Genomic DNA, 22,601 nt, shown 5'->3' on the forward strand with positions numbered 1-22,601 from the left:
AGGACATATAAGAGAGCATATATCTCTTTCTATCCTTTTGTCGGCTCGATATAATATGGGCTCAAGACTAGAAGCAGATACGCTTATATATATCTCTACATGTCTAAGTAAATGCTGATCAAAAGTGCATCAGGTTACAATAAGTACGAAGTATCAACTATCTTTTCCTGCAGAGTTATTAGGTGACTGTTGCTATGTTGCTCTCAATCGGGATAACTAATCAAGAAGGTGATTGTTGGAAATATCATTGATATAAGAAGATAGCTCAATTCTATTCTCTGTAATACGAAAAGAAAACCGTTGGACTAGCTTATTACTTCGAAGAAACAAAATATGTACCGGGTGGGTATTTACTCCAGTCTCAAGACCTGATGTCATAGTGGATCAACCGAACCAACGACATATGTATGTACCACCAAAGACAACATCGACTACACAGTATTAACTCCTACGTACGGAGTAGAGACCTCATCCCCCCGCTTTCCGTTTTCCAACCCGAAAATTGCCACCCTCTAGAAAAGCCCAGCGCGAATTTCTCGCTGGATGTCATAAGAACATATTGTAATAAACGCTGTAGCAAATCATAATTTCTGTTTGTGAGCCTGGACATGCCAAGTGTGTAATTAGGGTTTTAATGGTCGTACTAACCAGTCGCTGTCATAGCCGAAATCGCCGGCATAACTCTATTGTGGGTCTTAAAACGAACATTTAGTACTGTATCCTGAGTACTGTATTCTGTGCACGGTTCACCCTGTACTCCGTAAGTTGCGCTCTCCTAAAACTTACCTCCTAGGTTTTGGGTTCTACTTCTCCAATTTCTCGGTCTCCTGGACTCTGGGGGCTCGAATTGTTCGTTCAGTGTTGTCAGTGGTTAGAAAGCATATGGGGAACAACCAGCGGGCTCTATTACCACCTAGAAAATGTACTACTACCTAGTAACCAGAGGACGATTACCTTCAACGTACTCCGTAGAGGTTCTGGATCTGCGAAGTGCTCACTGAGGTATCCACCTAGTAGTTACAAAACCATCGCGTCCTGGTATTGCCCACGAGCGGTAGATTCTCCGTGCGGGTAGGCCAATGGGTATTCATAGGTAGTAGGTACTGACTTTTATCTCCTGGGCCACTACTACTACGACTATTACTACTACTAGGGGGGTACGAGATACTATCTAGAAGCATGAACCTAAAGTAGTAGAGTCGATAGTTGGGCTTGGACCCTGCCTTAGTACTACTAGTAGTACATTGAGTATATTGCTACATTGCATCGGGGACAGCAAGACACTGGATACAAAATTAATCGCCGAACGTGCTGTACAAATCAGCGACTCCGTAGATACTGGACTTCACCATGACGTGGTTTCTACAGGTATCTACCACTATGTAGCAGATTACTTTAAAACCCCTTCTTGTCCCACTGTGAGCACCTGATTCCTCAGACCCGGAGAACGCGATGCCACATTATTATCGCAGCGATATTTTATAAGGAATAAACTGATTTTACATTGCCCATCTATTATGCATAAACAACAGCATCCCGCAAGTGTTCTCATATATGCGTCGCAGTCCTGGTGGTTAGTCAATAGCCTGTGGGAAGAAACAGGGTAGTAGTAAAACATGATGTGGGTTGACAGTCATAGCCGGATCCATCGGAGGAAAGTACAAAAGTGAAAGGTTAAAAAAAGATTTCAAGTAAATAGAAAGTGATTCTATACAAAATGTGGTTCCGTGGCGCCAAACGACTGCGTCTCGAAATAACCCACCGCATCCGAGGGGATAAACTCCTTAGGAGGTGACACACCATCTTCCGAGCAAGACACAGGGGGAGTGAAGAGCTATTAAAACAAACGACGAAAAGAAAACCAGTTGGATGGAAGACGTGGAGCAAAAATTCCATTCTTCCACCATCAGGTGGGCTGTATTAATCCAACTATGTATGGAAAGAGCCTAGAAAGGTGGAGGAACCATGCCCTGGGCTTCAATCTTCTCTTGCTGCTCCATCAGTTCCTCGCCAGCGATCTCAAGGGACACAGCAAGACCGAGCTTAGCCGATTGCTAAAAATAAAACATATTAGATATTGAACTCCGGCAGGCAGTCGAGTGTTGTAAAGAAAGGCAACTCACCTTAGCCTGATCAATCTCACCGGCGAACGTAAGAGAGATGGGCATTGCTATCCGCTTCTCAAGCAGGCAGCTAACCTTTCCGGCGCTGTCGACCTGAGCTCGGAAAGTGGATGCTCGGAAGTCGTACTTGGCACCGATGGCAGTAGTGCCATCTCTGCTGGGACCGCCCATCATAGCTGCGGCTGCGTTGGGCGCAAACTGCAAGTTCATATCAACACCGGCCTCAACACGCTCAGAGAGTTTCTTCCAGTAAGATGCTGTGAAGACTCCTTGAGCCTGGAGCTGGGCACTGGCGATCCAGTCATTGGCCTTGTACCGGGCGCTATAGGATATCGCAGTTTCTGGGCGAGTGTTCATAGCCTGGCGCTGCCAGATAGCCTCGAATCCAAGAGCCAGGCTGGGGGTAACGGACTGGAGATAGCTTCCGACAAAGATGCCAGTAAGACCCCCATCCAAGAAGGATGGGTTGAAGGCCTTGATCGAGGCTGAGAAGTCATCGCCAGTGTAGTCATTATCGATCTGCATAAGACCCTGGCTGGCGCCAGCCATGATCTGGGTGTTGGTCTTGGTGACCAGCTTTGGGCTCCAACGATAGTTGCCGACAGCGGCGAGTGCGCCGTCGCTTCCGAAGTTACCTTGCATGAAAACCTTTATCCAGATCATACACTCAGCATCCATAGTAAAGAGTATAGGCACGGAGAAGGGGAATGCAGAGTGACAGTATAGCCTACCTTTGGACTTCCATACATGGCCGAGAAGGCATAGGGAGGCAGGTTCCCCGACGAGCCCATGGAGAATGCATGCGACACACGAAACAGAGGAGACATGCCAAAGACCTTCGTTAGGTCTGCACGGAGACCCGAGAACATAAAATTGGACAGCAAGACCTCCTTTTGCACTTCCCTAGCGATGTTATCCACAGTTCCGGGATTTGGCAGACCGAGAGCCGCCCTTCGCTCCGAGAAAGAAGTGTATGCATCCTTTATGACAGCAGCGACGGAATTATCCGTGAGATAGGAAGGAGAAGCTAGGTATTCGGCCATTGTGACTAATTGGAAAGGATTAATGGCCGTTCAGAGAGAAAAGCAATGATGGACACGAGTGGTCGTCGCGCGGGCCTGAGAAAATGGTTGATGAAAACAAGGAAGGATTTGAGACCAGCCCTTTACTTGAAATTCAAGTATATAAAAGCAACTGCAACAGTTGCAAATCGACCGCTATAGGGCGGGCTATGTCTGGCCTGCTCTGGTCGAGTAAGGATTTGAGGAAGAAAGATGTCAGGGCAGGTTTGACTGACTAGGTATTGATGATTCCGTCGCTTTTGGAACTGAAAAAAGTCACTTTTGCTTTTCCGCCCGGTTGCACCTTTGGTATCTCCGGACAGCCGAAATGCACTAGCCTCTTTCGGGCCTTCTCGGGATAGAAGCTTGGGATGAGCAAGTCGCAATAGATAGGTATACTAGTAGAAGCTCCAATCGTCCAAGTAGAGCTCTAGATTCTAAATGTTTCGTTTTGACCCTCGTGTAGCTAATGCCTAGAGCTTCAGGAAAGATCTGAGAAGTATCGACCACTCCTATCTAATTGTGCTCGGCGGTCAAAACTGACTTAGTTCGGTGTTGAATCGGGTACAGTACATACCTCCGTCGCCGAAAATCACAAGGTTCACTGCTTGGACCAACGTACTCGTCCAACACTTTCTCACGCATAACCCCATTACTTTAGCTCCTTGAGTCTTTCTCGCTCCTCTTTTATCTCCTTCTTACGTGTTTTCGAATTTCGATCATTTACACTCTTCTAAACCACCGTTTTATATTGCGGTTGCCTGCTACCTCACTGGACCTCGGACCCATTAATCCCCTCTGTACTATGGACACCCTATTGTAAGCTATGTTCTGAAGCCCTTCCAATCGCCTATTCCTTCTGTGCACAGTTGCTCTTGATAGTATCACGGAAGTGACTACTACTCGGGGAATTGCTCCTCAAGATCAGAAACTGATACACGGGTTTATTGTAATATGAGTTCATTCACATTGACATCAGGCTAGAACTGCGGATATTGTTGCTAACTCCCCGCGATTCCGGCGAAAGTCGTCAACATTTGTTGATGCAATTCATGATCTGCCCGAAAAGGCCGATTTAGCACCGGCTCAGTTGTATAGTACAGAGTCTGGCCGACTTTTCCACTCGGGCCGGATTGTCATTATTACTGTGGGCTTACCAGCGAGGGGCAAGACGTTCGTTTACCAAAAACCCGCCGTATTTATACTAGCGCCATTACTGACCTATCGCGCCAATCTTAGACATATATCGGTAGCTCTGGCGCGCTATCTTCGGTGGTGCGTTGTGTTATTATCGTCGACTTCTTCTGTTTGAGCTGATTGCGTCGCAGGTTGGGCGTTAAGACCAGGATCTTCCACCTTGGAGACTACAGGCGTGCTACTATCCCAGTTGGTCAGGATATCCCTGATGATTACTTCTTTGTTAACGGTTAGTGAACTACCCACTGAGCCGTTTGTACTACTCAGTAGCTGGGCGACTCATGTTAACTTACGTCATTCTTAATTAGCATCTGCTTCCTCCGTACTTTTGAGACAAAAAATTGTAAAACGGTGCCGGGAAGACATATATCAATTTCTGAACGATGAAAATGGCCAGATAGCAATATATGATGCTGTGAACCCCTTAGCTTCGGGACGACGATCGCTTGCGAAGGAGTTCGCTAAGCATGATATTGAGGTATGCAAATGCTCATCCCTTGTGACCATGCATGTACAGCGCTTACGAGTTTCCGCGGATAAGACCCTCTTTATTGAGTCCTGGTGCGATGATGAGCGCATTATCGAAGAGAATGTCCTTCGTGTAAAAATATCTTCACCTGACGTGAGTACCAGCTCCTTCCCAGCGGCAGTCGATGCTTTGAACCCAACGATTGATATTTAGTAGTATGTAGGCTGGACCTCGGAGGAGGCAGTGAAGCACTATTTGACCCGTATAAACGCTCGGATCCCTCAATTCCAGACGATGGAGGAAAAAGATCTGAATTATATCAAGGTGATAGCGCTTCGTGGTTAGCCTTGAGTTGTATACTAACCTGAAACAGATGATCAATGCTGGCGAAAGGCTGATTGTTAACAATCGAAGTTTTGGTTATCTTTCCCATCGGATCGTTTTTTATCTTCTCAACCTTCACATAAAATCTAGACATACATATTTCGCACGGGTGGGTGGATACTTTGCAGTCTTGCATCATTCATATCTTGTTCGGTGTCTGACAAATATATCATCAGGCCGGTGTTTCCCTGGAAGCGGACTCTTACAAAGCCGATGCTTCCTTGTCAGAACAAGGAGAGGACTATGCTAAGAAAATGACTGAATGTCTATTGAGGCACAGAGAGTCTGAGAAGCAAGCAACAATCGACCAAGGAGAGACAGACTATGAGTTGAAACCTTTGACAGTTTGGACTTCCACCAGGCGTAGGACAATCGAAACTGCAAAGTATCTTCACGAGACAGGATACAAAGTCCGACAGAGATCACAACTGAGCCAGTTGAACCCAGGTGTTTGCGAAAAGATGTCAGAAAAAAAGATTCGCGAGGAATATCCAGACGAGGTGGCAAAGCATGAATTGGACCCTTATCACCATAGGTACCCTCGGGCAGAGGTAGGTACTCTTTTTCTCGTTGATATGATGATGGCTGCTGACCGAGTTGCACTATAACAGTCGTATCACGACCTTGCTGTGCGCCTTGAGCCTATAATATTGGAGCTTGAACGTGAGCAGAATGACCTCCTCATTATTGCACATGAAAGTGTCCTAAGGGTTCTATACGGCTATCTTATGGCATGCAATGCGGCGGATATTCCATTCCTAGAGTTCCCCCGAGACGAGATAATTGAGGTATGATTGCAACGAGTCGAACTATTGAACATGTTACTGACTACTTTCCTCAGATCATCCCGGAGAGCTACCAAAATGAGGCTCGCAGGATCCATATTCCGGACCTCCCCAAGGAAATCATCCCTGGCTCACCCCAAGACATCAAAATACCCGTGCCCCCCAGTGGGGTCACAACCCCTTTGGTTGGAGGATTAAGTAGTCCACAAGAAGGGTTTTCGACGCCACAAAGCGGACTTCGGACCCCTCGGGAGCCTGAGAGAATATCCCAGCAGCATGTTGAGGATGTCGTTTAATCCTATGCTAGTACAGCCGGGTTTTGAAGAGCAGCGAACATAGTCACTACCCTGATCCTGTCATCTTGTGGCATCAATGGTGGTGATTGAGAACATAGATTATAAGAACAGTTATCCTCCATGTAGCGTAGAAACGAAGACAATGTTGTCGCCAGGTTGGAGCTCATAGTTTTCTTCGCCCTCCAGTTCCCAGTCTGCATCGTTGATGAGGACAAGGATACCAGGACGCCTAGTATATACCATTAGCGCAGTTCCCTAGTGTGACTCCATGGAAAACGTACACATTGCCCTCCAATATGAACAATTCCTTTCTTTCGTCCTTCATCACATTTTCGACAAGGTATTCGAGGAGGAAGCTTATTCTCGGCCGGCCACCGTCACTCAGCTGTGCAGGTAATGTGACACCATGCTTGCGCTCATTGGCGAAAAGCATTTCAAGGCCACCACTATATGATATCAGGAAGTTAGTAACTCAATCCACGAAGGTAATAAATAGCCGGGGACCGAGAGGGGGGGGGGAATGAACGTGAACTCAACGGTGACAGAGAAGGAACCAGGAGCCTCCACTCTCGCGCTCTCAAGACTAATCTCTGTGTCGGTGGCCATGTTGAAATATTATGCTGGGATGCTTGACTTTAGCCCTGTTGGAGTGTACAGTATGTACTGGACGTGAAGGCTCAGCTGTGGTGGGAAGGAACAGGGGTTTTCCAGTGTTGTGAGCCGTCGTCCTTATCGATAAGCGTCAAAGGGTTCGCAGCACAAAAGTCATTCTGTGATGTCCTCCAGCATTTGCGACAACCCTTCCTTTTATATCTCTGTCTCCACGCCACGAAATACGCCGAAAATATACTCTATAGGCATTACACCCCAAAAGTTCAAGCCCATGGTATCCATCACAAGCGATTATATCAGCGTCGGCGGAAATAGGCATCCCGCCGCCGCCGACTGGGATGTTCAGTCCGGGGTGCTTGCCTTTGGTGCAGACAACAATGTGGCTTTGTGGGACCCTAAGGTACGGATAATTGCGTAGATAATGCTTGTGTTTGGTACCTGCTGCTTTTATCAAGGATGTTGGCTAAACATCTAACTTCGCGCGCAGGATAAGTTTCAGTGTGGGGTCTACTCTCTTCTTGTCGGTCATACCGACAAGGTCAATGCTGTTAAATTTTGTACATGTCCCACTACGAGCACAAAATTCCTTGTCACTGCCTCTGCCGATCACACAGTCCGGATATGGCAAGCTGTAACAGGTACCCGTCTCCAATTCAAGCATGCGCAAACTCTAGAAGGTCATACAAGCTCGATAAACACAATCGCTGTCTGTAATGGAGCGGGTCTCGTTGCATCGGGGGCGGCAGATGGAAGTGTTAAAATTTGGAGGATAACGTTCCAGGACGAAGGAGCTAAGAGCGAGCTACTCACAACCATAGTTATGAAACCACGCTTTTTCCCTCTGGCATTGGCACTCAAGTCGCTCCAGGCAGATGGACCCATGATATTGGCAGTCGCAGGTACTACAAATATCGTACATATTTACATCCTTGAAGACCTCCTCGGTGATACTAGTTTCAGGCTTGCTGCTGTGCTATCTGGTCACGAGGCTTGGGTGCGCTCTCTGTCGTTCACGCGGGATAAGCAGAGCAAAACAGGAGACATCCTGCTCGCATCTGCTAGTCAGGACAAGTATATTCGTCTCTGGCGAATTCAACGCGGGGAGGTTACCCTTGCAGCGCCGGCAGGAGACGAGGATCCCGTGCTAGGCGAACTCGAACCGACATTATCAAACAAAGCTCATCAATTTAATGCAGCGGGGTCGAAGTACTCTGTTACCTTTGAAGCTCTTCTGTTCGGAAATGAGGACTGGATTTACACGACTACATGGAACCCCAACCCCGAACGTCAACAGCTTCTCTCTGCTTCTGCGGATAATACGTTGACCATCTGGGAACAAGATACCGTCTCGGGAGTTTGGGTTTCGGCTGAAAGAATGGGGGAAATTAGTGTTCAAAAAGGGTCTACTACAGCTACAGGTAGCACTGGTGGGTTCTGGATTGGCCTCTGGTCACCGGACGGTAACCAAGTAGTAAGCCTTGGGCGAACAGGCAGCTGGAGGGCATGGAGCTATGATGCAGATGCGGACGTCTGGGTGCAGACACTGGGCATATCGGGACATGTGCGCTCGGTTAATGGTGTACGGTGGGAACCGTCTGGGGGCTATTTATTGTCTACCAGTGCAGACCAGACGACTCGGCTTCATGCACAGTGGCTACGAGATGGAAAACAGTCGTGGCATGAGTTCTCAAGGCCACAGATTCACGGTTATGATCTGAACTGTGTCGATACATTGGGACCTGCGCGCTTCGTTTCCGGCGCAGATGAGAAGCTTTTGCGGGTGTTCAACGAGCCCAAACCGATTGCTAAGTTACTAGAGAAACTTTCTGCATTCAAGCAATTAGCAGAGGGAGAACTGCCAGATACGGCTCAGATCCCAGTTTTGGGTCTCTCAAACCAATCGATGGGAGAAGCTCCAATGGGCGAGGGAGAAGGGGAGGAGGGAAATGCCACCAATATTGGCCAAGCCCAGGCAAATCAGACAATACTCTCGGATTCGAATCAGCCACCCTTAGAAGATCAGCTAGCGCGTTACACATTATGGCCAGAGCACGAAAAACTCTACGGTCATGGCTATGAAATTTCGGCTGTGGCCGTCAGCCATGACTGCACGCTCATTGCTACGGCCTGTAAGGCGAGCTCAATAGATCATGCAGTGGTTCGTCTCTATGATACATCGGACTGGCATGAAATACGGCCTTCCCTTGCAGCCCATTCTTTGACTATTACAAGTCTTTCATTTTCTCGCGATGACCAGTACCTTCTGAGTGTTGGGCGAGACCGGCAGTGGGCAGTTTACAGCCGCAGTGAACAAGACCGATCTGCGTTCTCACTCATAGAATCTCACCCTAAGGGCCATTCAAGAATGATCTTGGACGCCGCTTGGGCCCCTGTACCGGATATCCACACCTTCGCCACAGCTGGTCGCGATAAGTTAGTGAAAATCTGGCAAATTAGCAAAGGGTCCTTTGTATGCAAAACAACAGTCACACTGAAGAGCTCCGTTACTGCAATATCGTTCTTCCCGAAGGTGCAGGCGAATTCACTCTTCCTCGCGACAGGCGAGGATAGCGGCGAATTGTCGTTATACAGAATCGCAGTTGACAGCCTGGAGGCAACCCATCTGGGCAATATCGACAGGCTGATATCCCCATCCAAGGCGATCACACAGCTCGCATGGCGACCTTCCGCGAAATATGATACCAGCCAAGACGAATATAGTCTCAAGCTTGCCGTTGCAAGTGAAGATACCTCAACGCGTATATATTCTATTTCCAGCATGGTTTCATGAGATGTAACATGATTCATATATATACATGCAACGCAAAGATTATTGGTGACATCTATTCTTGTTGAAGGAATTATCGAATGTTGAAGGTATCCGCTGGAGTTGATCCTCATATTTCAATGCAGTGAAGCCCTTTCCATGCATGCCACGCCATGGTAAAAGTAAATATTTTTGAATGAGCCGCAAAAATAAATAATGATAAATAAGTAAACAGATAAACTGAGAAGAAAGAAAACAGCAAAGGGCGAAAAGGAGATGAATAGGGAGAGGGTCTAAGCCAGAACGAGACTGATAGGATTAGAGTCATTGGTTCAATTCCTTTTTTCAAGGCCATATCCCCCCATCCCATCAAACGACTCGTAGGTCTTGGCTTGGCCATGCCGCCCATTTCTAGGACCTCTGGCCTTGAGATCTTCCTTGAGCCACTTTAGAACGAGCTCTCCAAGCTGGCTATTTTCGGATGTTTCAGGCACTTCTTTCTGGAACTTTTCAATTGGGCCCCACTGCTTGACATTACCAAGATTCATGTGCACCAAATGTGTTGGCCATTGAGACAAATTGTCCAAGATGTGTGTCGCATACACTATGGTGCAAGGTCTAGTTTCGGTCTCGCGCTTTAGAAAAGAGAGGAAATTATGGCGGGATAGCAGGTCCAGGTCAACGGTGATTTCATCGAGGAGTAGGACTTGCCAGGGTCGGAGCAGACCCATGGCCAACTGGACGCGGCGCCGCTCTCCATCAGACACAGCATGCATGCGCCACCGCAAGTCAATATCGAGAATATCTACAAGCTCGTCCCTCCGCTCGGGATAGGCATTCCCGCCCACAGAAGCCAGTAGTGTAGGAACGTCGATGTCCGTCCGGACAATATTGTTAAGAACCCACTCGACGCCTAGATAAGTCACACCTTCCAGACCCTCCTTGAAGGGGTCCTTGCCGCCGACGGTGATTGTGTCGTCGGGAGCGAGACGCTTGCCCGCGAGCAACCGTAGAAGGGTGGTTTTTCCCGCTCCATTGGCTACCGTTGACGTTAGCCATTGGAGAAACCATAATCAATGGCGGGCCGAAACAATGCGCTTACCTCCGATGAGTACAGTTCGACTTCCGGCTGGTAAGTCGAGGCTTACACCTGCCAGGCCGGATGAACCATCCTGAAATTGATATGACAGATTTTTAACCCGGATTGACGGTATGTTGGCCATGGCGGCGGAGTGAAAGAGAACGAGAGAGAGAGAGAGAGAGAGAGCAATGAGGAATCTGTGGCTCGTTCCCAGCAACGAAATCTAAGCAAGGGGATCGGAGGGGCTGAAAGACGACGTTGGGTCACTACTACTTCTACGGAGTACTTTATTTTGATAATATGATTACTACTCCGTAAAATGATGAGATCAGATTAAACCTGCCTGACGGCTCCGCTTTGCCCGATAAGGTTAACGCCCTCCTCGAGGTATCCGCCAGTCCAATCTTTTCCCCTCATTCCGACCTTGATGGTTTTTTTTTTTTTCTTTTTGTCAGTAAAAGACGTCTCTACGATCCCCAGTTGGCGTGATATCGCTGCCGTAATTTTGTCGAGCAAGGGGACTAGCCGGAGACAAAAATGGTTTTTTGTCTCCTCTCATGCGCCCTTTTCTCCGGTACCCTTTCTTTGCTAGACGTCCGCCCAACATGGAGCCCCTCATAGCCATAGTCGGTGCCACGGGTACTGGCAAGTCCAAGGTGGGTGATCGCATTGCTGATGATCATCTATGAATCTCGATTGCTAATGACTGCAGATAGCTTGCAGTGGACCTGGCTACTCGTTTCAACGGTGAGATTATTAACGGAGATGCGATGCAAATGTACCGCGGCCTCCCCATCATCACAAATCAAATACCAATGGATGAACGGAACAATATCCCACATCATCTAATCAACTGCATCGAGTTGGATGAAGAACCATGGCGCATAGGATTGTTCAAGAGTGAATGCCTTCGAATCATTAAGGACATCCACTCTAGAGGGAAGCTCCCGATCCTGGTGGGCGGAACTCACTACTATACACAAGCTGTGTTGTTTAAAGACCAGCTAGTCGGGGAGGGATCGGACGAGATTCAGGGATCAGGTGCACGCTCCGACGGAGAGGCCGAGGAATCGTCGACAAAATGGCCAATTCTCGATGCCCCGACAGACGTGGTGTTACAGAAATTAAGAGAGGTTGACCCGGTCATGGCTGATCGATGGCATCCAAACGACACGCGAAAAATCCGTCGTTCCTTGGAGATCTACTTTCAGACGGGACGTCCTGCATCGGAAGTTTACGCAGATCAAAAACGCCTGAAGCAGGCGGCTCTGGCCAACGGTGATCCTTCTGCGGGCGAGGGCCAGTTACGGTTTCCGATGATGGTTTTCTGGATTCATTCAGAGAGGGAGGCTCTTATTGCTCGACTTGATAAACGAGTGGATGTGATGATCGAGCAAGGTCTGATGTCTGAAGCACAGAGGATGTCAGACTATATCCGAGAAAGGAGGACACAAGGCTGTAGCATCGATCCGACACGGGGCGTTTGGGTGGCCATTGGGTTTAAGGAACTAGCGCCTTATTTTGAAGCCCTACACAAGAGATCCCTAAGCGGTGACGAATTGGAATCCCTGAAAGAATCTTGTATCGAGTCTATCAAGATTGCCACCCGTCAGTATTCGGCCTCGCAAGTCAAATGGATTCGAAACAAGCTATGGAACACCCTTGCAGAGACCGGTATGGCGCATCGCCTTTACCTTCTAGATAGCACAAACGTGGAAAATTGGGGGAGTTGCATCACGGAGCCGTCCGAGCTCTTAACCCAGGCCTTACTCAAAGACGAATCTGCCCCGGACCCAAAGTCACTCTCAGAGTTAGCAAAAACCATCCTGGGCGCAAAAGAATCTCAGTCGCAAAAGGGCCCAGGTTTCGCGGCGAAATGTTTCACCTGCGACGTTTGCCGCAAAACAATGGTAAATGAAGAGCAGTGGAACATCCATCTCAATGGACATAGCCATAAACGAGTTCTCAAGGCTATGGCCAAAAGAGCGGAACGGGAGAAATCTCTACAGGCTCGGGAAGACAATACGGGAAGGATCTCTCGTGACACAGGCAGTGAATCACTAGAAGAGCAGAACTTTCTTTCGGACCTATTTCAGTAGATATGAAATCTATCAAAGTGAACTCATCGATGCAAATTTATCTGGGTTTGGTCGACTACCAACAGTAACTGTAACAACATCCCCGATTTGTTGAACAAATTGTAACCTTTACTATTTCGACATTTCGAATGACGCAATTCAGGAGCATCAAGAACGCGATCCAATCCTATTGAGCTCGAATTTTCTAGACCAGTCGTTTACGATCTGGGCTCTCTCATTCTCTTCCCTTGTGCCAATGCGCTCGCGTAGTAAATCTTGTCGCCATAGTGATTGACGATTTGGGCCATACCATGCCAAACGTTGCCATACGTCTGCCTGTAAGTGCTTGACCGGCTCCACATAATGCGTGCATGACTACCATAACTGGTGAATCAGTCGCAGTCTCCCCCTTGATTATTAAATCTTAAGTAAGACCGGTGGATGGACTGGGCTTGATTTTAGACGCATGTAATAGTTCAGCATCCTCGAACCCGAATGAGCATATGGAGACAAATTCATGGCATAGAACTGGCAGACCTCATGTCTTTGACCGCCAGGTTGAGAATGATGGCGAAATTATATCACCCGTTCCACTCTCTTCGAGTCTGAATACTTCAATAATGGATGACTTCTCAAGCTTTCGAATTCTCCACATCCCTTCCTCATTAATAGTAGATTTTAGCCCTAAAGCTCATTAGCATGCGATACAGGGAATCAAACGCCTTGGGAGTTCCTACATTCGAGAAAAGCACTAGTGAAATTGATGCAAATGTTCCCGTCCCAGGTACCCCTACCAGCGTTTTTGACTTTATTTGGTATGCTGGCAGTCTCGAGCTCTTCTAAGCGATGGACGATACCACGCTGATCACGAAAACCTACAATGATTTTGGGAACACCAAGCAAGAATGACTGTGCCCAGAATTTTAACAGTTTCCGCTCATATTTCAACATGTCTCGATCATTCCTGATCTCTGCAGATGTTTTGAGTTCCACCCAGTGGATACCGTCTTCTTTTCGAGCAGGCTTGCAATCCCAGACTGTCCAGTTATTAGCATGTGCGCTCGGATAAAATTAGTCCTCTCCATACCGGCATCAACCTCGCCCCCGATTATCAGTCGCGTCTTGCCTATTCCTGTACGTACAACTGAACAGTATTGGGCGTTGTTGTTCACAGCCAGCTCATCTCGGGATTCAATCTCTTCACGTGTAGTCGGGTCCCATGGCTGGTTGAGAAGAGATATTGTTTCGAATTTGTACCCTAATTCAATCAACAACTGACACTAGAATGAAGGAGGCGCATAATACGCTACCCCAATAGGCCATCATATCCTGAGAAGGCATCCCTGGGGGCATTCGTTGATTCTTTTGTAACTGTTTTTGCTGGTTCTTGTAGAGATTGTTCTCTTCAATAAATCTAGACAACGTTTAGAATGTATATGACCGGTATGGCCATGTTAATGTGCTTACATAGTATCCTGAGGCACAATGGTTAGCTTCGGGATACCACGAAAAGGACTAAATAGGCCCTGGATGGAACTCACTTGGAACCGGGTCGCATTCATTTCGAATCTACATATGATTGAGTGAAGAGCAACGTTGTAGCGATCGGTAATTGTACATACCCATTCAAATTGTCGAATGGTGCCGTCAGGATCTAGACGAGTGCCATTGTCAACTTACGAGTTGAAGTTAGGGTACCAGCCCCTGGTCAAGTAGCTTACTTTGGTCATCATTCCCCTCCACGTGATGATGTCGGCCTCACATTTTTTCCCTGTCTCCTTTTCTAAAGCCATGATCGTTTCCAGTAGAGCATCTAGATGCTCATCTGCTGAGTCGTCCAACTTTTGGAAGGTATCATAACCGCAATTCAAGTCTGCAGGAAGACGTGGTGGATAGTAGTATCGTAGGGATGAATCCCCTAAATGAAAGATGTGCTGGTCGTCATATGAAAAGCAAGTGATCTCCTGCGTGATGTTTACATTATTGAAACCATGCAGGACGGAACGGCCGACCTACCTTAGGACGGCGAATTGTAGCATTGGATCCATAGAAGCGGCCAATCGGCTGTATGTCAAAGGTGCTTTGATTCATAGCGCTTCGGGATGCGTTTTGAGTATACTAGTGATGTGATTCAACAACGTATAATCAGTAGTACGTTGCAGCTAGGGAAAGGAAAGGCTTAAGATAAGTAAAGGAAGAATGGGGGCTAGTGAAAGTCAAAAATATAAAAAAAAAATAAGAATAGAAATGAGAGTGATCGCAACATTCAATAGTAGGCCAAGCGAATAACTATAGCGTCTACCTGGACATGCGACTAGGGTACTCCGTAGGGAAGTTTTAAAGGCAGTTTGGGTAAAGAAGGGTATCCAGCTGTGCTTTGTATCTAGCCGGGAGCGTGATGTAGTTAGATAGAATACTAGGTATTATTAGTATTCTCCCAGAATAGGGTTAGCGCCGTATCCATGACGAATATTGAAGAAAAGTAACAGAATTGAGCATCGCCAATGGTTCATAGGTTTATTCCATGCTATCATACCTTTTTTGAATTCAATCGGACCATGTCAAAGAAAACATGAGCATGCAAAATTGTACTGTAGTAGTTCAGTTGTATTCGTCCCTCTGGTGTTCTGGATTTGAGAGCCGAAGTTTGTCCCACCAACCTCTCAGTAGCTACTGTATTGCCGGACTCTTTTGAGTCCGCTTCTCACTCCCCCCCTCTTCTTCACCTCCGTTTTCTGACACCTACACTTGCTGAGTTACGTTTTCTTTCCCCACCATAATTTAATATCGCTCTCTACTTGTTGTCCTCACTTCCGCTCATCTCGCTGTTTCCAAAACATTTCACTGCCTTGAACACGAAGCAGGATGACCTCACGTATCGAGAAAACCATTGCTCGGCAACGAGAAAAGTAGGAACATCACGGAGCCCGCGTACTTGCCTTTATATCAATTTTATCTCGGCGGTAGCTTTGCATAGCAAGGAGCTAATTATTTTGGCGGTTACAGGATAGCCTCCGGTGCTTACTACGAGGCTCATCAGCAACTGAGGGTCATCGCTGCGCGGTATATCAAACAAGCGAATTACGATGCGGCCGCGGAGTTACTGGCAGGGGGTGCGACTGCACTTTTAAGGGCTGGGTCTCAGCAAGGCGCTTCTGCCAGTGGCGGGGACTTGGCTATTATGCTTGTCGTCGAGGTGTACACGAAGGCGGGGTGGGAGATTACTGCAAGTGATGATGATACGGAAGGCCGTGCTCGAAAGAGTAAGTCTCGAGAAACATCCCTCTCTGTATAAGTTTTACAATGAAAGTTGGGCTTTGGCTAAGTTGATGATTTTGCCTAATTGCAGAGCGCCTTATCGAGCTCCTTCATGAATTCCCATCCGAGGAACCAACTCGCAAAAGGTTCATACAGGAGATGATTGGCTGGAGTGGACGGTTTGGGCCTCTAGAGAGAGGCGACCCCGATTTACATCATGCAGCTGGATCGGTGTATGCCGAAGGTATGTAAATATGCGCCGGGAAGTATATGTTCATGTTTTCCTTAACCAATGGCTTTAGACCACGAACCCTACGACGCTGAAAAGCATCTGATCCTCGGAACCTCAGAATCAGCTGAAACCCTGGCAAAATTAGAGCATGAGTGGTACACAAATGACGAACCGCACACGGCAGCGATTTACGCATCCCGCGCAGTTTTCCCGTACCTCCTGACCGGAAATCTGCGCAGTGCTAATAAAGCATTCCTCATCTTCACGTCCCGACTTTCGTCTTCTACTCCTTCCCCCCTTTCACAGGATGTCAGCAGCTCTAGTACTGATGTGCGAGTCTTTCCCGCATTGCCTTTGCTGAATTTCATCAGCATGCTTCTCCTCACGATTCAACGCGGCAGCGCGGACCTTTTCAAACAGTTAACATCTCATTATGCATCGCAAATCCAAGAGGTCGGCATGTGGGATGATTTCTTGGCTCAGATTGGTGAGCAGTATTTCAGTATTAAGATCCCAAGACAGGGAAACCCTTTGCTGGATATGATGGGTAGCATGCTGTTCGGAGGGGGGCAGGGCAGTACAGGTGGAAGGATGCCGCAAAGCCGAGGCTCATCCAAGAAAGTCGAAGCGCCACCGGCAAATCCGGAGCTCGACTAGTTTAATAGAAGGCAGTACCCGCGGTGTATACAGATCGGACATAGTCTGCACAGCTTTGTCATGGAGGTATTTATGCATCATGTAAGTGACATCGACTAAAATAGCGAGTCGGGTTCTGGTTCGTATATCCAGTTGTCTTCATCCAGGGAAGCAACTTTGTTCCGAAGGCTCTGATGGATGAGGTTCAGAATCTCTAAGGAAACCAATCAGCTGTAATCGAACCAGATCCAACCGCGTGGAGCAGCATAAGGGTAAAACTTACCAGCTGGTTCGGAGCTCATCTGCCTGTTCCGACTTCGGTACATCATCTCTACCAGACTTGCCTCGATTTCTAGATCAATGGCGATCAGTATGTTATCGGCCAATAATGGACGGATAGTCGAAGTCAACTTACTCTCTTTTTCGTGTCCGCTGATTTCCGTCTGTGCTGTGGACTCAGCCCCCGTAGGCCCAGATCCTCTAGTAGCTCCACCTTCCATGCCCTCCATCTCATCCCCATCCTCTCCAACGGCCGGCGGAAGAACGGGGATGTCGAGCTTGTAATCACCATTTTTATCCTTCACCACGATCTCCTCGCCATCGGCTATGCTGGGGCCCAGCGACTGTGTCGATTCAGACGACGCAGATGGCATAACATGAGAGGAGAGACTAGTCAGCCCACCGTTTGTACCACTTTGCATCGAGGTATTGGGGAGAGCTGCCGGTACAGAGCGTTTGCTGAGATGGTGGTGGAAAATATTGCGGCGGACAGATGTCGTCCCCATCGTGGAATTAATATTCAGCTGTATATCGGCGAAGTACGAAAGACGCGGTGAATAGAGCCCTTTATCGTTTTTCCTTTTAACCCCTGTTTTCTCTCGCACAAGAACAAGCTATTGCTTCGGAGTTCAGGCGAATACAGCAAGTGAGTAGATAATGATGGGCTCCTTGTAGAGATACAATTAAAACTATTAGGATAAAATCTAGGAAGAGCCATAAATATAAGGTACAAAGGAGTGAAACATCAGTTGAGCTTGCAGCTGTAGCGAGCTGTTGAGGAAGTAGGAATTGAATGATAAAAGTGGGGCTTAGAACCGCACTTGGCAACTGGCCAGTGTCTTTCTGTTTTTATCATTGCTTCGCGCCTTGGAATTGTTGCCAGTCACGATAGAAGACCGAGTAGTACAGAAGATATCATGTCTCCATTCAAATCTGTGTAGTCATGCCTACCACTAGTAGTCATTATATGGGACTTCGTCGTACTTGAGTACTTAATTTAGCTGTACGATGCCAAGAGAGCACGGGATCTGATTAATCCCAATTAGGCTAAAATGCATCTCGACGCGTCTTTGGGCGACTTTCGCGTCCCCCGAGCAAACCAGCTTTTGCTTACTGAGACAACTTAAACATAGCAACTAGTCCCTGGGGATATCACAACGGCTGCACAATGGTTCAAGCCGAATCTTCATCAAATGCTGCTCGCGATGGCCTCAAGCCCGTCACAGCGGGGGCCCCCCCTGATTATGAGCTGCCGTGGTACATGATTGCAATCGTTTTCGCTCAATAGGAAGACCAATTCTAACATAGGACCATTCATAGGGTTGAAAAGTACCGTCCAGTCTTTCTTGATGATGTTGTCGGCAACACAGAAACTATTGAACGATTGAAGATTATCGCGAAGGATGGCAATATGCCACACGTCATTATCTCAGGCATGCCTGGTATCGGAAAGACCACTTCTATCCTATGTCTAGCACGTCAATTACTAGGTGATGCGTATAAGGAAGCCGTGTTGGAATTGAATGCCAGTGATGAGAGAGGTGTGAAATGCATCGCCCACGAACTATGACAGGCAACGGCTGATGGAGTCCCAGGTATTGATGTCGTTCGGAACCGAATTAAGGGATTTGCCCAAAAGAAAGTCACACTGCCCCCGGGTCGTCATAAGATAATTATCCTCGATGAAGCAGACAGGTACACATTAAAGAAACCCTCGCATACGCATACCTGTTTAGCTTATTTACTGATCGCGATTCAGTATGACGCCAGGTGCTCAGCAGGCGTTGCGGCGCACCATGGAGATCTACTCTTCTACTACACGATTTGCCTTTGCATGTAACCAATCGAATAAAATCATAGAGCCCATCCAGTCTCGATGTGCCATTCTCCGCTATGCTCGATTGACCGATGGGCAGGTTGTCAAACGACTAAAACAGGTCTGCGATGCCGAAAAGGTGGAACACACAGAAGACGGAATTGCGGCCCTGGTGTTTAGCGCGGAAGGAGACATGCGTCAGGCCATTAACAACTTGCAAAGTACGTGGTCAGGCTTCGGCTTTGTCAGCGGCGATAATGTCTTTCGAGTTGTCGACAGTCCCCATCCTATCAAAGTTCAAGCGATGATCAAGGCCTGCTGGGAAGGGAAAGTAGATGCCGCCTTAGAAACATTAAACGAGCTATGGTATGTGTACATGAAGCGTGATGCTACAGTTTTTCATGCCTAAACTTACTTCTTCTGTAGGGACTTGGGTTACTCTTCCCATGACATCATTAGCACAATGTTCCGAGTCACAAAGACGATCCCGACATTATCAGAACACTCTAAACTAGAGTTCATCCGGGAGATAGGCTTTACACATATGCGCATTCTAGACGGTGTGCAGTCGTTGCTGCAATTGAGCGGCTGTATTGCGAAACTTTGCAAGATCAACATGAAACCCCAGCTGTTTGAAACCTCAAGAACTTGATCAGATTGGAGGGAAAGGAACCGGGCATTTTGCGGTGTTTAGAGGCGTTGAACAAAAGATTGTTTAATTTACACACAAGTGTTTTATTTAGTAGTTCCCCATTTCATAAGAAGTTAATGATCTATTTGGCCCTCGGGCAGACCTGGGATTGGAATAGAAATTGAACAGAAAACTGGAGTTTCTTTCAAAGACGATATGAATTCACGACGAGCCCGACGGGTCTTGGTTAGACTGCATTCTGGTAGTGGCGCACGACTGGACAACCTTAGAGGTCATGAATGCTCAGTTTGTCTTAGGAGCTGCTGGCATCTTCACACCCCCTGGCGGTTTAGTCTTGACTTTGCAAATTTGTTCCATGGCCACTCATTCGTTCTCATGCTTCACGATGAGTCACTGATCCTATAAAAGCTTAGTACTTGTCTGTATATTTCCCTCCTATGGTCCCAACCAACCGGCCACGGCGGCGACTCCGTAACCAAGCAGAGCACGCTTTTCCCCCATGTTTCTACCTCAGATGGAGTAGCAGCTACAGCTGAAGGTGAAGGTAGCACAGCACATCGAATACGGCTTATCATCATTCAATCAATTCAAATGTCTCCTTTCCGCGATAGCTCTAGTTGTATAAGTACTACTTCCTGTTGAGAGTGGGGAACCCTCTACTACTACGTGTGCTTATCATAACTTACCCCTCATTCTCAGATGTATACTCCAACGTTTAAGTAGGCATTTACTCCAAATCTCGTTCGGATTACTCCAAGCTGGAGCAAGCTCCACAAACCATGCATTGCCCGACGCGGAGTGTTAAGTAAAATTGCCTGAAGACAAATGTCCGACATCAACGTGAGCACAATGACAGCTTCCCCAACCATGAAAATTAGAGATCTCTCCAGATTCTCTCGATAACGGTTGCAGCCCCCAACACCTTTTCCTCATTCAGTTTCTTTCCGATGACTTGGACGTTGATGGGATGGCCTTCCATAGCCTTCACGTCATAAAGATCCCAGTTCCATGCGTCCAGCTCATTCCTCGGGTGATATGTCTTTTGCACGTTATCTACAGCCACTCTTACTTCGTCAACAGGGAAGGTGACAGCTGGATAGTCGAGCAAGTTCCAGATCTTAGTATATCCAACCCACCGCAGTCTTCGGTGTGGAACAGCTGGATGCGGTGTAGTGGGAGCTAGGAGAATGTCAACTGGCTTCCCCGATGGAGACCGAATCGCATTCCACTTATCAAGGTATTTTTTTTGTAGTGCGACCTTCTGTTTGTTGAGCTGCCAATACTCGTAGACGGAGATAGCCTGGCTTCGGTTAACTAGTGCCTCAACATGAGGAACAAATGGTTCTCCAGCGACAGCAATGTCGCGACGGATATCCTCGCCACCGTCAACAGTATAATACCGATCCATGAGTTGAATATATTCAAAGTGATCTGAAGCATCCCAGATGACAATTTCATGGCCCTTTGCTTGTAGTTTTGCCGACAACTCGCGGAGGGCTCTTTCAATAGGGGGGTGGATCGTCACCACCCCATCATCTAGAATCAAACCGACAACTATGGGCCGATTTTGTATCTCCTGAAATGCATCCTCATTCCACGGAAGGGGGGTGCACTTTGGGTCCAACTCCCACGGCTTAGCGTTGGCAACAGACCGACTCACATAAGTGATAGACGCTAAGTCGCGAGCCATTGGACCGATGGAAGAGGGGACGTGCTCTTGTCCTTCAGTGGAGACAGGAACCCCTAGATACGGGAATCTGCTGCTCTGTTTGGTAGTCAGCCCGGTACTTTTCGTCTTGAACAGTCATTCCAGGGCTAAAATGTACCGTGGGTTTGAAACCGTATAAGCCCACAATACTTTGCGGAATCCGGATACTGCCGCCGATATCTGTTCCAAATCCCAGGAGGGAGCCATGTAATGCTAAGAGAGCCGCTTCACCCCCCGTCGAGCCTCCTGGAGTCAACCTAGGATCACGCGGGTTAACCGTCAGACCCCAAAGAGGATTTTCGGTTTCAGCCCACTTTGATTGAGGTTAGCCCATAACGGAACACCTATGAAAATCCATTCGAACATGCAGACCATAATACTTTGAGGCAAATTGGTCTTCGCTAGAATGATTGCTCCCATATCCCTCAGCATCTGCACTAGAGCTGCATCTTCCGTAGCAGGAGCAAACGAACGCCCGACATATCCCAAGGTAGTATCGACGCCTCTGATGTTGAATTGGTCCTTCAAAGTGATAGGGACACCATGGAGTGGTCCTTTGAGATGCCCAGTTTCCCGAAAAACACGATCCAATGCTCGAGCCTGGGCCAAAGCATCTTCAAAGACCACCTCTGTAATACAGTTTGTCTAATATTGTTAGTTATTGTGGATACTTTCGTATACCTGCTCCATTGCGATGGGTATAACCCACCAATTGCTGTGCTATTGCAGCCCTGTACAGGTGAGAAATTAGCTACACTCATCCATCAAACAAGCATTGGCCATGCAACGGTCACCTTCTAACGTAAGCGAGGATAACAGCCTCAGCAGTAAATCTGCCTGTTCTTAATTGGTCGACCAGAACAGGGATATTGTCGATATCAGTGATTTCTTGAACTTCTGGATCACTTTGGATGCGGGAACGTTCCTGGACATTGTGGACCTGAGGTAGCCGTTGATCCACATCGAAGACCATGTAGGGTTTCAGGAGTTCGTTCCGTAAGTGCTGCTTTCGAGAAGCAGTTTGCTTCCATATTTGAAAGTGGTTCATTTTACTCAGGAGTTTTAAATGCAGATAGAATGTTGGGAATACAGGTCGCCAAACAGTCCGGGATCAAATACACAAGTTGAATTAGGGGCTATAGGCCCATAGGGCACGTCCACTCCAGC

General features: G+C 47.5%; 9 protein-coding genes across 9 annotated transcripts; 4 read left to right on the forward strand and 5 right to left on the reverse strand.

Annotated features, from left to right (window-relative positions):
* Positions 1–1,418: 1,418 nt before the first annotated feature.
* Positions 1,419–3,416, reverse strand: tom40 (TOM complex pore protein TOM40). The gene is made up of 3 exons (XM_032083240.1): positions 2,855–3,416; positions 2,124–2,771; positions 1,419–2,054 (listed from the first exon to the last, which is right to left on the reverse strand). Exons 1-3 carry the CDS (start codon positions 3,164–3,166, stop codon positions 1,947–1,949), a joined length of 1,068 nt encoding a protein of 355 aa, XP_031936711.1. The 5' UTR covers positions 3,167–3,416; the 3' UTR covers positions 1,419–1,946.
* Positions 3,417–3,989: 573 nt separating this feature from the next.
* On the forward strand, positions 3,990–9,718 carry BDV37DRAFT_275285 (Elongator subunit ELP2; the record flags this gene model as incomplete). The annotated part of the gene is made up of 13 exons (XM_032085374.1): positions 3,990–4,003; positions 4,169–4,357; positions 4,513–4,610; positions 4,690–4,859; positions 4,923–5,003; positions 5,067–5,174; positions 5,224–5,343; positions 5,411–5,785; positions 5,846–6,022; positions 6,076–6,306; positions 6,966–7,030; positions 7,102–7,327; positions 7,415–9,718. The coding sequence occupies 13 exons, from the start codon at positions 3,990–3,992 to the stop codon at positions 9,716–9,718; spliced, it is 4,158 nt and encodes a 1,385-aa protein (XP_031936712.1).
* A 154-nt stretch (positions 9,719–9,872) lies between these two features.
* Positions 9,873–11,051, reverse strand: BDV37DRAFT_231121 (putative ABC transporter). The gene is made up of 2 exons (XM_032080346.1): positions 10,797–11,051; positions 9,873–10,733 (listed from the first exon to the last, which is right to left on the reverse strand). The coding sequence occupies exons 1-2, from the start codon at positions 10,915–10,917 to the stop codon at positions 10,027–10,029; spliced, it is 828 nt and encodes a 275-aa protein (XP_031936713.1). The 5' UTR covers positions 10,918–11,051; the 3' UTR covers positions 9,873–10,026.
* Positions 11,052–11,216: 165 nt separating this feature from the next.
* Positions 11,217–12,892, forward strand: BDV37DRAFT_260460 (tRNA dimethylallyltransferase). Its single transcript, XM_032083241.1, has 2 exons — positions 11,217–11,431; positions 11,492–12,892. Exons 1-2 carry the CDS (start codon positions 11,333–11,335, stop codon positions 12,872–12,874), a joined length of 1,482 nt encoding a protein of 493 aa, XP_031936714.1. The 5' UTR covers positions 11,217–11,332; the 3' UTR covers positions 12,875–12,892.
* Positions 12,893–12,905: 13 nt separating this feature from the next.
* On the reverse strand, positions 12,906–15,224 carry BDV37DRAFT_260468 (DXO/RAI1 family decapping nuclease). Its single transcript, XM_032083242.1, has 9 exons — positions 14,870–15,224; positions 14,575–14,817; positions 14,476–14,507; positions 14,395–14,422; positions 14,321–14,328; positions 14,164–14,267; positions 13,941–14,111; positions 13,591–13,890; positions 12,906–13,537 (listed from the first exon to the last, which is right to left on the reverse strand). The coding sequence occupies exons 1-9, from the start codon at positions 14,942–14,944 to the stop codon at positions 13,392–13,394; spliced, it is 1,107 nt and encodes a 368-aa protein (XP_031936715.1). The 5' UTR covers positions 14,945–15,224; the 3' UTR covers positions 12,906–13,391.
* A 309-nt stretch (positions 15,225–15,533) lies between these two features.
* BDV37DRAFT_231203 (protein GET4) lies at positions 15,534–17,103 on the forward strand. Its single transcript, XM_032080348.1, has 4 exons — positions 15,534–15,762; positions 15,860–16,116; positions 16,203–16,355; positions 16,414–17,103. The coding sequence occupies exons 1-4, from the start codon at positions 15,719–15,721 to the stop codon at positions 16,998–17,000; spliced, it is 1,041 nt and encodes a 346-aa protein (XP_031936716.1). The 5' UTR covers positions 15,534–15,718; the 3' UTR covers positions 17,001–17,103.
* Positions 17,048–18,074, reverse strand: BDV37DRAFT_231199 (uncharacterized protein). The gene is made up of 3 exons (XM_032080347.1): positions 17,395–18,074; positions 17,263–17,331; positions 17,048–17,193 (listed from the first exon to the last, which is right to left on the reverse strand). Exons 1-3 carry the CDS (start codon positions 17,762–17,764, stop codon positions 17,096–17,098), a joined length of 537 nt encoding a protein of 178 aa, XP_031936717.1. The 5' UTR covers positions 17,765–18,074; the 3' UTR covers positions 17,048–17,095.
* A 283-nt stretch (positions 18,075–18,357) lies between these two features.
* BDV37DRAFT_260476 (replication factor C subunit 4) lies at positions 18,358–19,885 on the forward strand. The gene is made up of 5 exons (XM_032083243.1): positions 18,358–18,515; positions 18,579–18,799; positions 18,854–18,953; positions 19,018–19,440; positions 19,501–19,885. Exons 1-5 carry the CDS (start codon positions 18,427–18,429, stop codon positions 19,724–19,726), a joined length of 1,059 nt encoding a protein of 352 aa, XP_031936718.1. The 5' UTR covers positions 18,358–18,426; the 3' UTR covers positions 19,727–19,885.
* Positions 19,886–20,600: 715 nt separating this feature from the next.
* Positions 20,601–22,482, reverse strand: BDV37DRAFT_287615 (amidase; the record flags this gene model as incomplete). The annotated part of the gene is made up of 5 exons (XM_032088138.1): positions 20,601–21,491; positions 21,553–21,747; positions 21,807–22,079; positions 22,144–22,165; positions 22,229–22,482. 5 exons carry the CDS (start codon positions 22,480–22,482, stop codon positions 20,601–20,603), a joined length of 1,635 nt encoding a protein of 544 aa, XP_031936719.1.
* Between the last annotated feature and the right edge of the window lie 119 nt (positions 22,483–22,601).

This window comes from Aspergillus pseudonomiae (assembly GCF_009193645.1).
Source record: "Aspergillus pseudonomiae strain CBS 119388 unplaced genomic scaffold BDV37scaffold_97, whole genome shotgun sequence".
Classification (NCBI taxonomy): Eukaryota; Fungi; Ascomycota; class Eurotiomycetes; order Eurotiales; family Aspergillaceae; genus Aspergillus; species Aspergillus pseudonomiae.